This window comes from Blennius ocellaris, assembly GCF_963422515.1.
Source record: "Blennius ocellaris genome assembly, chromosome: 8".
NCBI lineage: Eukaryota > Metazoa > Chordata > Actinopteri > Blenniiformes > Blenniidae > Blennius > Blennius ocellaris.
The window spans coordinates 1,069,780-1,083,912 of NC_137657.1; the positions used below are offsets into that span (position 1 = coordinate 1,069,780).

Sequence of the window (14,133 nt, forward strand, 5' to 3'; positions counted from 1 at the left end):
TTGGCTACCGCTTTATCCGGGGCCGGGTCGCGCTGTGAAGCGACTTGTGATAAATAAAAACTTCAGTGTATTGTTGACATCTTTGTGCTTAAAGTCTTCCTCACACTGTGTGATTTTAAAATCTTTATTAGCCACAGCCTTTCACACAGCATGGGGTGAATGTAAATAATGAAGTCTGCAGACTGTACGAACACACACTAATGTGTTGCATATTGCGTAATACCGTCGGCTGGTTTCATATCCGCCAAAATGTACACATGACTGGAGCCTCAGCATTGTGAATAGACAGAGAGGACAACCTGGAGTGTATTGTTGCAACTGCAGCTTGAGCTAAGTACTTAGCATCAATTAGCATCTACTAGCATTTACATTAGCATTTCCTGTTGTGGTCTTTCATTATCCAACAAAACACAACCCATGTAAATGAATCAAACAGGCTGCAGGTTGCAGCAGCAGCTACGATTGCTCCAAATATCTGACTGCTTCATATAGATCACCGGCTCATGAGCACCAACTGGGCCGTCGGGTGAACCCTGCACACGGCCACCAATTAGAGCCCTGACCACAGATTAATGATCAATATTTCATCTCTGATGGCCAAGAATCGCACAGTTGAGCCTTTAAAAAAATTTGATTATTGTCTCTTTGTGCTCCACCCTCGGTGTGTTAGTGAGGTGTAACGTGCTCCACCCTCTGTGTGTTGGTGAGGTGTAACGTGCTCCACCCTCTGGATGAGCCCCAGCTGTCTGACAGATGTTTCACTGAGACTAAACTCTCAATTACAATAATTCAACCTGCTGATTTGATTATTGTCAAGATGAGTGCTGACCTTAAACCTCTTTTCTACATGGAGTCAGGGTGAGACAAGACATAGTGAGATGAGTTAGAGTAAGATGAGTTAGAGTGAGATGAGTTAGAGTAAGACCTGTCAGAGTGAGATGAGTTAGAGTGAGATGAGTTAGAGTAAGACCAGTCAGAGTGAGATGAGTTAGAGTGAGATGAGTTAGAGTAAGACCAGTCAGTGAAACCAGTCAGTGAAACCAGGCAGAGTGAGACCAGTCAGAGTGAGACCAGTCAGAGTGAGACCAGTCAGAGTGAGACGAGTTAGAGTGAGACGAGTTAGAGTGAGACCAGTCAGAGTGAGATGAGTCAGGGTGAGATGAGTTGTAGTAAGATGAGCAGAGCCAAAGTGAGAATGGCTGGTGAGACAAGTTCGAGTGAGATTGGAAAGCATGAGACAGGACAGAGTGAGACAAATCAGATAATCTCAACTGGTAATCAACACACACATTCAACATGTTTGAAGCTCATTTCTGTTATGTTTTACTCAGAAAGAGTTGGTGACCAGTTCACCCCCAGGTGACCTCCGTAGGGCAGGGGGGGTTGAAGATAGTGGGTTTTGTGAAAACTACAAGCATGTTCACCCTGAATTGATGGAAACTCAGAGTTTTCCGTTCCAGAAAGAGAGTTGAATTAAGCTCAGGGTCAGTCACCATGGTAACAGACTCTGAACTGAACCTGTTTGCTGGCAGGTTTTGGAGAGGAAACCATGAGGTTCTACTGTCTCCTCTCACCTGAAGCAGGTTTAGTAGAGGAAACCCTGAGTTTCTATTGTCTCCTCTCACCTGAAGCAGGTTTAGTAGAGGACACCCTGAGTTTCTATTGTCTCCTCCCATCTGAAGCACGTTTAGTAGAGGAAAACCTGAGTATCTATTGTCTCCTCCATTCTGAAGCACGTTTAGTAGAGGAAAACTCCTCCCATCTGAAGCAGGTTTAGTAGAGGAAACCCCAAGTTTCTACTGGATCCTCTCACTAGAAGAAGATTTAGTGGAGGAAACCCCAAGTTTCTACTGGATCTTCTCACTAGAAGAAGATTTAGTGGAGGAAACCCCAAGTTTCTACTGGATCCTCTCACCAGAAGCAGGTTTAGTAGAGGAAACCCCAAGTTTCTACTGGATCCTCTCACCAGAAGCAGGTTTAGTAGAGGAAACCCTGAGTTTCTATTGTCTCCTCCCATCTGAAGCATGTTTAGTAGAGGAAACCCTGAGTTTCTATTGTCTCCTCCATTCTAAAGCAGGTTTAGTAGAGGAAACCCCAAGTTTCTACTGGATCCTCTCACCAGAAGCAGGTTTAGTCGAGGAAACCCTGAGTTTCTACTGGCTCCTCCCACCTGAAGCAGGTATAGTAGAGGAAACCCTGAGTTTCTACTGGATCCTCCCACCTGAAGCAGGTATAGTAGAGGAAACCCTGAGTTTCTACTGGCTCCTCCCACTGAAGCAGGTGTAGTAGAGGAAACCTTGAGTTTCTGCTGGATCCTCTCACCAGAAGCAGGTTTAGTAGAGGAAACCCTGAGTTTCTACTGGCTCATCCCACCTGAAGCATGTATAGGAGAGGAAACCTTGAGTTTGTACTGGATCCTCTCACCAGAAGCAGGTTTAGTAGAGGAAACCCTGAGTTTCTACTGGCTCATCCCACCTGAAGCAGGTATAGGAGAGGAAACCTTGAGTTTGTACTTTCTCCTCCCACCTGAAGCAGGTATAGTAGAGGAAACCCTGAGTTTCTACTGGCTCCTCCCACCTGAAACAGGTTTAGTAGAAGAAACCCGAGTTTCTACTGGCTCCTCCCACATGAAGCAGGTTTAGTAGAGGAAACCCCAAGTTTCTACTGGATCCTCTCACGAGAAGCAGATTTAGTAGAGGAAACCCCAAGTTTCTACTGGATCCTCTCACTAGAAGAAGATTTAGTGGAGGAAACCCCAAGTTTCTACTGGATCCTCTCACCAGAAGCAGGTTTAGTAGAGGAAACCCCAAGTTTCTACTGGATCCTCTCACCAGTAGCAGGTTTAGTAGAGTAAACCTTGAGTTTCTACTGTCTCCTCCCACCTGAAGCAGGTTTTGTAGCAGAAACCCTGAGTTTCTACTGGCTCCTCCCACCTGAAACAGGTTTAGTAGAGGAAATCCTGAGTTTCTATTGTGTCATTCCATCTGAAGCACGTTTAGTAGAGGAAACCCTGAGTTTTTACTGTCTCCTCCCACCTGAAGCAGTTTTAGTAGAAGAAACCCTGAGTTTCTACTGGCTCCTACCCCCTTAAGCAGATTTTGTAGAAGAAACCCTGAGTTTCTACTGGATCCTCCTGCCTGAAGCAGCTGCTTGAAATAGGTTCTCTGTTATTTACAAACCCCATCGACATCGAGACGGAAATCATTTGAGATAACGTATGTTGTGAGAGTCTTCCAGTCTTACACACACAGACACACTCACACACACACACACACACACACACACACACACACACACACACACACACACACACACACACACACACACGCACTTACACACACACACACGCATTTACACACACACACACGCACATACACACACACACACGCACGCACGCACACACACACACACTCACACACACACACACACACACACACACACACACACACACACACACACACACACACACACACACACACGCGCACACTGATCTGCATGATGAGCAATAGCCATTACTTACCTTACTATGAACCAAACAGGAAAATAAACCATAAATAAATAAATGGTTGTAAGGTGTACGCAGGCTGCAAGGTGGTCATCAGTTGATTTGTACTTCAACTTGATGATTTTTGTGTGTGAGAAAGCAGACTTGCAGAAATAAGTTGATCAAACACACTTGTCAGGTTCAAGGCACATCGTCTGAGATTGGGATACTACGGTAGTTTCCAGATCTCTCCAGGTTGAGCGAGTGTTGATCTGGCTTTGATCTCAGATTTCATCCTCAAGAACAGAGCTTTACAAGTCAAAAGTGATTTGACTTTAGCTGCAGTGTCACCAACATCAATACTTGCACTAAATGGAGTGCAACACATATACACACATAGCTGGCAACAGGCTCAATTGGGGCAAAGTCAGTAAAACGTCTCTCAAAGTCTGATGAGATGCTCTGAACATGTTCCTCATAACGTGCACTGGAGGATTTGGGATTGGACTGGGAGCCAGTGGAGCTGTTGGAGGACTGGAGTGATGTGGTGGGTGGAGGAGCTGTTGGAGGACTGGAGTGATGTGGTGGGTGGAGGAGCTGTTGGAGGACTGGAGTGATGTGGTGGGTGGAGGAGCTGTTGGAGGACGGGGGTGGTGTGGTGGGTGGAGGAGATGTTGGAGGACTGGAGTGACGTGGTGGGTGGAGGAGCTGTTGGAGGACTGGATTGACGTGGTGGGTGGAGGAGCTGTTGGAGGACTGGAGTGACGTGGTGGGTGGAGGAGCTGTTGGAGGACGGGGGTGGTGTGGTGGTGGAGGTGCTGTTGGAGGACAGGGGTGACGTGGTGGGTGGAGGAGCTGTTGGAGGACTGGAGTGACGTGGTGGGTGGAGGAGCTGTTGGAGGACTGGAGTGACGTGGTGGGTGGAGGAGCTGTTGGAGGACTGGAGTGACGTGGTGGGTGGAGGAGCTGTTGGAGGACTGGAGTGACGTGGTGGGTGGAGGAGCTGTTGGAGGACTGGAGTGACGTGGTGGGTGGAGGAGCTGTTGGAGGACGGGGGTGGTGTGGTGGGTGGAGGAGATGTTGGAGGACTGGAGTGACGTGGTGGGTGGAGGAGCTGTTGGAGGACTGGACTGGGGGGGGTTGTCAATGTTGATGGAGAAGCTGTGGGTTTTGGATAAAGTGGATTTAGTGCCAATGAGAAGGATCTCAATTTTATTGCTGTTTTGTTTAAGACAATTTTTAATTCAGAGATACAATCAGTGAGGGAGGATTGTGGGAGGGTGGACGAGGGTTTAGTGGTGAGGTAGAGCTGGGTGTCATCCGCATAGCAATGGAATTGTATGTTAAATTTGCGGAAGATATTGCCGAGGGGAAGGAGGTAGATAATGAAGAGGTGATGGGGAAAGGGATTGATTTACAGGATTTAAGTTGAGTGAACTGATTATTATTATTATTATATTTAAAATATTTCCACACAATGCTTGCTGGTGAATTATACAATGAGAATTCAGGATATCTGGGAAAGATTCACTTTGTTTCTACCGTGCAATGAACCCACTGGTGCGGCCTCTCATAGCAGGCGCCCCATCAGTTGTGATAGAGATCAGCTTGAAGAGCGGCATTTCTGTCTCGCTAACAAATCCCATGAAAAATTAAAATATACTCACCTATGGCATGTCCTCTTACTGGCAAAATTGTGCTCATATCTTCAAAAACCACCCGAATGAAGACACACAATTTTGCCACATCCACCATATCAGTCGACTCGTCAAATTGGAGGGAAAATCACTCACACGCGCTGATATCCTTCCTCAGTTGCTCCTCCACATTCACGCCCATTCCCTCACATCGCCTTGTAGTAGTGTTGTGAGAGAGTTGCACTTCTTTGATGGCCTTCACGATCTCTGTTTTATTTTTGAAGTAGTGAAATAGGCTATCCACTGGCTCGAGAAAAGCATAGTTTACAATATCGCCGTCTTTGAATGGCTTCTTGTGTTTAGCAAGGATGTGACTGACGCGGTAGGAAGCAATAGTTGTGGCATTATCCTGGGTCTTCGGCTTGGTGAACATTGACTGCCATGCTACAAGCTGTGTTTTCCAACCCCGCACTTTTGTAGCACGTAAAAGAGTTTTTGAAGGGTAATCCCTCTTGTAGCTCACGTGTACTGTTTCAAAATGCCGCTCCAGATTCCCTTTCTTTGGCAACGTCACGGTTCCATTGCAGATCAAACAAACAGGCTTTGAATGAAAAGAACCAAAAATAATCTTCCTCCCATTCAGAGCGAAAAAGGTAAGTCTTGGCTCATTTCCCTTCAGCAATCTTAAGTTTGGTAGTGCTCTGATGGCTAGCTGCTAGCTACCGTTGAAAGCAGTCAACTTTCGGACATATGTGTGACGCTATACCGTTACGTTTAATGTGACCTTTTTTTTGGGTGCATGTGTTTAAGAGACTGATGGGCTGTGCAGACAAGGACTGACGATAGGGTATAGTGTATATATGACACTGTGGCGGTTGCTAGGAGCCAGGCCTCTCACCCAAAGGACTCTGGATAGAGGGGCGGGGTTTGGGCTCTCCCGCGCTGGGGCTTTTGTGGGCTGTTCCAGTCCAGTTCTGTTTTTCGCTACAATAAAGACGTGTTCCAAGATTCAGCTCTGCCTCATTCTTGGTCCTGCCACATTGGTGACCCCTTTATGGACATGTTCGAGGAAGTACAAGACTGCGAGGTTGATTCATCCTCGTCTCCTCAGCCGCGCCGGACGGAGGTTTTCACCGCGGCTCTGAGGCTTCCCGACTTCTGGCAAAATGACCCGGCTTGGTGGGTTTGAGCATGTTGAGGCGCTCTTTCGACTGCGAGGAATCACAGAGGATGAGCAGAGGTACTACTTGATCATCACAGCCTTGGACCAGCAGTCCCCCAGGTGGGTAATCCAGCTACTGGCGCTCCCCCGCGGCTCGGGAAATTCACCGCGCTGAAGCAGCTCCTGCTGTGGAGGTTCTGCCTTTCTGCCCCCGAGAGGGCGGATAAACTCCTCTCCTGCCTGGGTTAGGGGACGGCTCGGCCGTGGACTTAATGGACGACATGCTGTCGCTGTTGGGCGAGGACGAGGGGGGATTCCTTTTCCCTCACTTGTTCCTGCGCCAACTCCCGCCGCCAGCTTTGGCTAACTCCCGCTGCTTGGCCGAAGGCGACTTCCGTGGTTTAGCTGAGGAGGCGGAGTTCTGCTGGCGACAAGGAGATTTGCGGTGCAAGGTGTGAAAGCGGAGCCCCCCCAGCTGGTGACGGAGGACACAGACCCTGTGGTGGTGGCTGGAGTCGCCACCTGGAGACGACACAGGACTAGCATGTGTTTTTTCCATGCCAAGGCGCGACGCTGCGTCCCTCCTTACTTGTTGGAGGCGCCAGGAAACGCCAGTACCAGAACTCAGTAGCAGCTGTGGGTGCTGGTGGACGATGTGAGCTGCTTTTCGTCAAAGACTCGGTGTCAGGGAAGCGTTTTCTGGTGGACATTGTGATCGCCTCCACTACTGTTCCCATTATCGGTGCTGATTTTCTCTTTGCTCATGATTTACTGGTTGATGTCGCGAACCGCCGATTGATCAATGCAGCGTCATTTGCTACCTTTCCGTGTGAGACCGGGGGACCTGGGCCGTTAACCCGCGCTACTTTGGTAGCATCAGAGAATGTGTTTCAGCATTTGTTGGGGGAGTATCCGTCTTTGACCAAGCCTGTATTTTCCACCACGGTGACGGAGCACGGCGTCAAGCATTTCATTGCTACCACGGGCCCGCCGGTTTTTGCGCCCACACGTCACTTAGATGCGGAGAAGCTAGCTATAGCTAAAGAGGAGTTTGCCAATATGGAGCGTTTGGGCATCGTGAGGCGTTCTAACAGCCCGTGGGCCTCGCCGCTTCACACGGTGCCGAAGGCAGACGGGTCATGGCGGCCATGTGGAGATTTTCACCGCCTTAACAATGTCACTGTGCACGATCGCTATCCCGTTCACCATATTCAAGACTTTTCTGTGCGTTTGGCACGTCTGTGTTTTCTAAAGTGGACCTGGTGGCGGTTATCACCTGGTTCCTGTGTGCAGATGATGTGCCTAAGACTGCAGTGATTACCCCGTTCGGGCTTTTTGAGTTCCTGCGCATGCCTTTTGGCCTTAAAGGGGCAGCACAGACTTTTCAGAGGTTGATGAACTCGGTGCTGCTCGACCTCGCTTTCGTGTTTGTTTACCTGGACGACATCTTGGTGGCTAGTTCTTCAGTTGAGGAGCATTTGTCACACCTAAAACAAGTTTTTCAGCGCCTTATCGTCAACCCTGCCAAGTGCCAGTTTGGTCTGCCTGTGATTGACTTTTTGGGTCATGGTATTTCAGCTCAGGGTGCCATTCCGTTGCCTTCTAAGGTGCAGGCGGTGACAGATTTCCCTCGTCCAGCCTCGGTTAAGGCCCTGCAGGAGTTTTTGGGCATGATTAATTTCTACAACCGTTTTCTTCCGCGTGCCGCCACCTTCTGCAGCCACTTTATGGGGCTTTGCGTGTGAAGAAAGGCTCCGATCCAGTTGACTGGACACCAGATCGTGTCAAGGCCTTTGAGAATACCAAGACTGCTCTTGCTGATGCAGGTCTTTTAGCCCATCCAGCACCTTCAGCACCCATCTCTCTAACGACTGACGTGTCTGATATAGCGGTGGGGGCTGTGGTGGAACAGCAGGTGGCTGGAGTTTGGCAGCCTCTTGCATTTTTCAGCCGCAAGTTACGAGACAGCGAACGCAAGTATAGTGTTTTCGACCGTGAGTTGTTGGTGTTATATCTGGCAACTCGTCATTTCCGTTTCCTTTTGGAGGGTCATTCATTCACAGCTTATGTGGATCACAAACCGTTGACCTTTGCGATGTCTAAGGTGATGGAGCCGTGGTCTGATCGCCAGCAGCGCCATTTGTTATCCATCTCCGAGTTTACGACCGATATTCAACATGTGGCTGGTAAGGCGGATTGTGTTGCTGTTTGTCCGTCTCGAGTGCTTGTGCTCCGGTGCATCTGGGGGAATTTTTGTCTGTGAGTTCTGCGCCGCGACCCCGGTCAGACGTCGGTCCATTTTCCTCCAGTGGTTTTTCGGCTCCGGGCCCCGTTCACCACGGTTTTCCACGGTCGTTTGTTCAGGCGGAGCTCAATTCGGCCCGCCTTGCGTCGTGCGACATGACGCTCACCGCTCGCCCTTACAACCCCAATATGATGGCTGATGAGGTCATGTGTCCGGCCCAGGTTCCCCGTCGTGGTCGCCCTCCTTCAAGACCCCCAGTGTTTTCTCCTCCTCTTGGACGCCCTGATCGCAGAGTTTCATCTGAGGTTTCACATGAGTGACAACACAGCCGTTATGGCCGACCGTTAAAGCCTCCTGTGAGGTACTGACTGGTTTCCCAGATGTGCCTTCTGGGTGTTCGGGGGGGGGGGGGGTGGGGGGGGGGGGGGTGGCTGTGTGGCGGTTGCTTGGAGCCAGGCCTCTCACCCAAAGGACTCTGGGTAGAGGGGCGGGGTTTGGGCTCTCCCACGCTGGGGCTTTTGTGGGCTGTGCAAGTCCTGTTCTGTTGTTCGCTACAATAAAGACAAGATTCAGCTCTGCCTCATCCTTCGTCCTGCCACAACACAAAATATAAGAAACACACACACTAATTGTATTTCTCGAAGTGTGTTTGTCTGGTCGCGGAGCTGAGGCAACTTTGGCTGTGTGTCTAGTGGGCGCTCTGATTGATCGAGCGAGTGACATCATTGTGTCGCCTGCTTCACCGGGGCATTTGCAAAGATGGCCTTGGAGATACTTTTTCTTCCTTTGCAGAATTGAACTATAATCAGCGCCCGGAGGGTTGTCAATTCCCCCCCACCCTGTCTCGGAACATGGCTGCTCACTCAACCATACCCCCTGGGGCTACGCCTGTCTGAGGGCCGCTTTGCAATCAACTGTCCGGGTCCGGCCTCCCTCCGACCCTCTCACCAGGGGTCTCTGCCGGGACCGGGTTGCCCAGACATGGCTGGGGCCGTTGCAGGTGACCTCTCCGGGGCATGCCTTTGTCCCCCCAAGTGTAGACCACAGGGAGTGCCCAAGTCTCCCAAGCCCAGTCTCCCCCGGGTTCCGCCAGCCGCCCTGTTCCGCCAGCCGCCCTGTTCCGCCCTTCGACTGGCCACTCCAGCCACTGGGGGGGGGGGTCCATTACGAGCGGGTCCGCATGGGTTTGACTGCCGGTGGACTGAGAGGTCTCCGTGCTCGTATTACGCATGCGGCACCTTGGCTCGCCTCGGGGTAGGGTTGATGTGGGGGCAGCCGGGGCCCTGCCGGGTTGCTAGTAACTCACCAATTGGTTGCGGTTGGCATGGACAGGCGACCCACTCTCTTCCACCTACAACCTGAGATCAGAGGAGACGACCCGCTGAAGTTACGCATATTACTAAGCAGAGAAAAAGAAACTTTAAACTATATTATGGGTCACCTCGACATTAATAAATGTGTATTGACAGCCGGAAAAAAAACAGTCAATGACGTCACCGCGCTCAACCGATCGGAGTGTTTGCCAGACGGGTGGCCGGGGGTCACTTCAGTTCCGTGACCAGACAAAATACACTCCCTTTTTTTTTCTCCACACCAATTTTTTTTTTTCCACACCACTCGCGGTCGACTTGGAATCAGTCCACGGTCTACCAGTAGACTGCAATTGACCGGTTGGGCACTTCAGCAGTAGATCGTTCAATGCTTTTGCATTGATTCATGCAGCATTTTTCTACCAGCCTGAGACTTTTAAAGCAAAATAACTCTGTTTTTGGTCTGTTATCATGATATCGGGATTTCATTGATGATGGCTTTTATTCTGGTTGTGCATGCCCTTAACTCAAGGTTCACACAATGAGAGTTGATTGAACTAATTTGGATCAGCTCTTCTAGAAGGGGAAACTCTGAATTTTGCATCTCAGAATCAGTCGACTCAGACTTCGGGGACAGACTCCCAGATTGTTGAACCTCCTTTCTGGAAAAACCCCCAGAAGTGGACTCTGTGTGTTGTTGTCTTTAATCATTATAGACGAGCTGCTGACCGATGATTTCTTCAAAGAAAACTTCCTTTGATGCCACAACCAAATACAACGACGAGAAAGACACACACACACACACACACACACACACACACACACACACACACACACACACACACACACACACACACACACACACACACACACACACACAGTCATGAAGGAAATGTTTATTAGTCCCCAGGTTAACTATTAGCGACATTATTAGTATCTTCACATTGAGGATAAAGGTCAACATTGGGATCAACAGACAGAGAGCACGAGAGAGAGAGCAAGAGTAAGAAAGAGAGAGCGAGAAAGAGAGAATCAGAACCCTGTTATTTTAAGGTCACACAGGTTCTCATGACCTTCTCAGTAGTTTCTCATCAGCTTTTGGGGTGACCATGGCTCAGTGGTAGAATGGGTCATCCAATAACCAAAGGGTTGGCAGTTTAAATCCTGCTATATCAAAGTCATTGCCATATGACAATTGCCTCGTATGAATGTTGGTGGTGGTCGGAGGGGCCTTAGGCATGAAATGGCAGCCATGCCTCTGTCAGCAGCCCCAGAGCAGCTTACCACCACCTTGAAAAAAAGTGCTATATAAATCCAAGCCATTATTAATATTCTAATCAGCTTCTCATGACCTTTTCATGCCCTTCTCACAAGCTTCTCACTAGTTTCTCACCAGCTTCTCATGTGCTTTACTATGTCAATAGAGATAAAGAAAGATTTGAGCCTGGCAGCAGCACCAGTTCAGATCAGCTTTCAGAAAATAGCAGTAGAACTCCTCCATCCACCGACTGAAGAGTGAGAACCTTCAGTCTGAGGAGGGATACGTTATACTGAACACGTTATGCTGAATATTTTATTGCGAACACAGTCAGATGGCTTGTTACAGCTGTTAGAGTTTGACTTTCTTAAAAGCAGAAGATAGATATTACTTTTTTTTCCTCCGATAGGATTTGACAATAAAGCTGCTTTGTTATTGTATTTTAATTGTCTACAAATGTAGACAATATTTCTATTATTATTTAGTTTTGTCCCATTGGTTGTGTGAAACAGATTTGAGATGTAATTCCACCAAAGTGCACAACAGTCTCAGGAGATCTTTCCTTCCTGTGGCAATAAGACTCTAGAACTCCTCCTGTAAGTGCTATGTGTTGTTCTTGGCTGTTAAGCTCACTCTGTTACACCATCACCACTACACCATCACTGTTATACTGTTACACCAGTATACTGTTATACTGCGACAGTGTCACTGTGACATCATCACCACGACACCGTCACCACTATACTGTTACACATCACTGCTACACCATCACCACTATACCATCACTGTTACACCATCACCACTACACTCTCACTGTTACACCATCACCACAACACCATCGCTGTTATACTGTTTCACCATCACTGCGACAGTGTCACCGTAACATCATCACTGCTACACCGTCACCACTATACCGTCACTGTTACACATCACTGCTACACCGTCACCACTATACCATCACTGTTACACATCACTGCTACACCGTCACCACTATACCATCACTGTTACACATCACTGCTACACCATCACCACTATACCATCACTGTTACACATCACTGTCACTGTGACATCATCACCACTGCACCATCACTATTACACAATCAGTTATACTGTCACCTCTACACCATCACAGTTACACCATCACCAATACACCATCACCTCTACACATCACTGTTACATCATCACTGCTCTACTGTCACTGTGACATCATCACCACTACACCATCACTATTACACTGTTATACTGTGACCTCTACACCATCACTAACACACCTTCACCTCTACACATCACTGTTACAGCATCACCAATACACCGTCACGTCTACACCATCACCATGACTCCATCACTGTTACACATCACTGTTACACCATCACTATTATGCTATTGCTGTTATCCTGTTACCACTACACTATCACTGTTACACTGTCACTGTTACATCGTCACCACGACACCGTCACCACTACACTATCACTGTTACACCATCACCACTGACTTTAACTCCATATATATGGACAGATGACCCAATATTGCATAAATTCAACTTTACTGAAGCTTTCTGTGTGGAGCTATGTCAAAGAATCCCCCCAGGGAATAAAAAAGTACTTCTGATTCCGATTCTGATTAGGTCTTTGGTTGTAAAGTTTTAATGGAGACTTTAGATGAAGATGCTGTCTCTGTTTATGTGAGCATAGTCTTCTCTTTAATGACAACAGATCGTATTTTCAGACTCTATACAGTTAAAGGTGCAGACAGGAGGAGAGTTCTGGACTCTGTTCACCTGCTCAGGTGTTCCAGGTTATTTGGAGCAGGTGTCTGTCATGCTTGAGGTGATTTTGAGGAGAATAAGCTGTGTTTTCTGTGTTAGAGTGAGCAGAAGAAGAACGGAGAGCCTCTTACCTCCACCGTGCATCTGACACAGGTACGGAAAGCGCCACACGTTCCCGAGTCCCACTGCGTAAGAGACGCACGCTAGGACGAACTGCACCGGGCTGTCCCAGTTCGGACGTGCATCCTTCTCCATCCTGATCCGAGTCTGTGCTCTGGTCCTGATCCGAGTCTGTGCTCTGGTCCTGATCCGAGTCTGTGCTCTGGTCCTGATCTGGGTCTGTGCTTTGGTCCTGATCCGGGTCTGTGCTCTGGTCCTGATCTGGGTCTGTGCTTTGGTCCTGATCCGGGTCTGTGCTTTGGTCCTGATCCGGGTCTGTGCTTTGGTCCTGATCTGGGTCTGTGCTTTGGTCCTGATCCGGGTCGGTGCTCTGGTCCTGATCTGGGTCTATGCTCTGGTCCTGATCCTGATCTGGGTCTGTGCTCTGGTCCTAGTCCTGTTCCGGGTCTGTGCTCTGGTCCTTAGCTGAGCTGCTGGTCTGTGTGTGGATCAGCATGCATGTGTGTGTGTGTGTGTGTGTTTGTTGGCGTCCAACCAGCGGACTTTCTCGGCTCTCCCTGTGAGGCGGGGGGGTTGACAGTTTTACTCCCGGGAGGCGGGTCTTCTTTGGAAAGACGAGATTTCCGTTAATGAGTTACACACACCACTTACTCACTCACTCACTTGATACCAAACTGTCCACACTTTGCGTTCAGGCCAGATCCTCAGATTTGTCCTGACAGTTTGTGTCTACCATCTATCTGTCAAGTGAAGTTGATAGATTAAATATAAATGGACCTGAGATCATCAGATCATCAGATCTCAGGTCATCAGATCATCATGTCAGATCGACAGAACAGAATCATTAAAAGATGTATTGCCAGATTTAGTTTGCACAATATGAGGAATTTGTTTTGCTGAGATTGGTGCAACATGGAACTCTGAACGGCTTTACTTGCGCTTGCTGAAATCATACAAATGTACTTTACTTATTTCTCGCTCTTCTGTTCAGTTAACTCTGAGTATGAATTGTGAGTATGAAGTCATTTTTACTTAAAGAGGTTTAAAACTATGTTCATCTATGTAAACTGGAAGAGTAATTTTTGAGTGAACAGAGGCCTGCTGGACATGTGCAGTAGAGCAGCACAGGAGATAATTCAAAGTCTGATTTCA

The 14,133-nt window shown here is 48.4% G+C and overlaps 1 protein-coding gene across 1 annotated transcript in view; it reads right to left on the reverse strand.

The window, feature by feature from the left end:
• Positions 1 to 13,116, reverse strand: part of slc6a20 (solute carrier family 6 member 20) — a gene marked incomplete at both ends in the record, with an annotated part of 52,024 nt that extends 38,908 nt beyond the window's left edge. Inside the window, one exon of the mRNA XM_080501268.1 lies at positions 12,993 to 13,116. Coding sequence (XP_080357394.1) covers positions 12,993 to 13,116 — 124 coding nt within the window. The remainder of the gene's footprint in view (positions 1 to 12,992) is intronic.
• Positions 13,117 to 14,133: the final 1,017 nt, after the last annotated feature.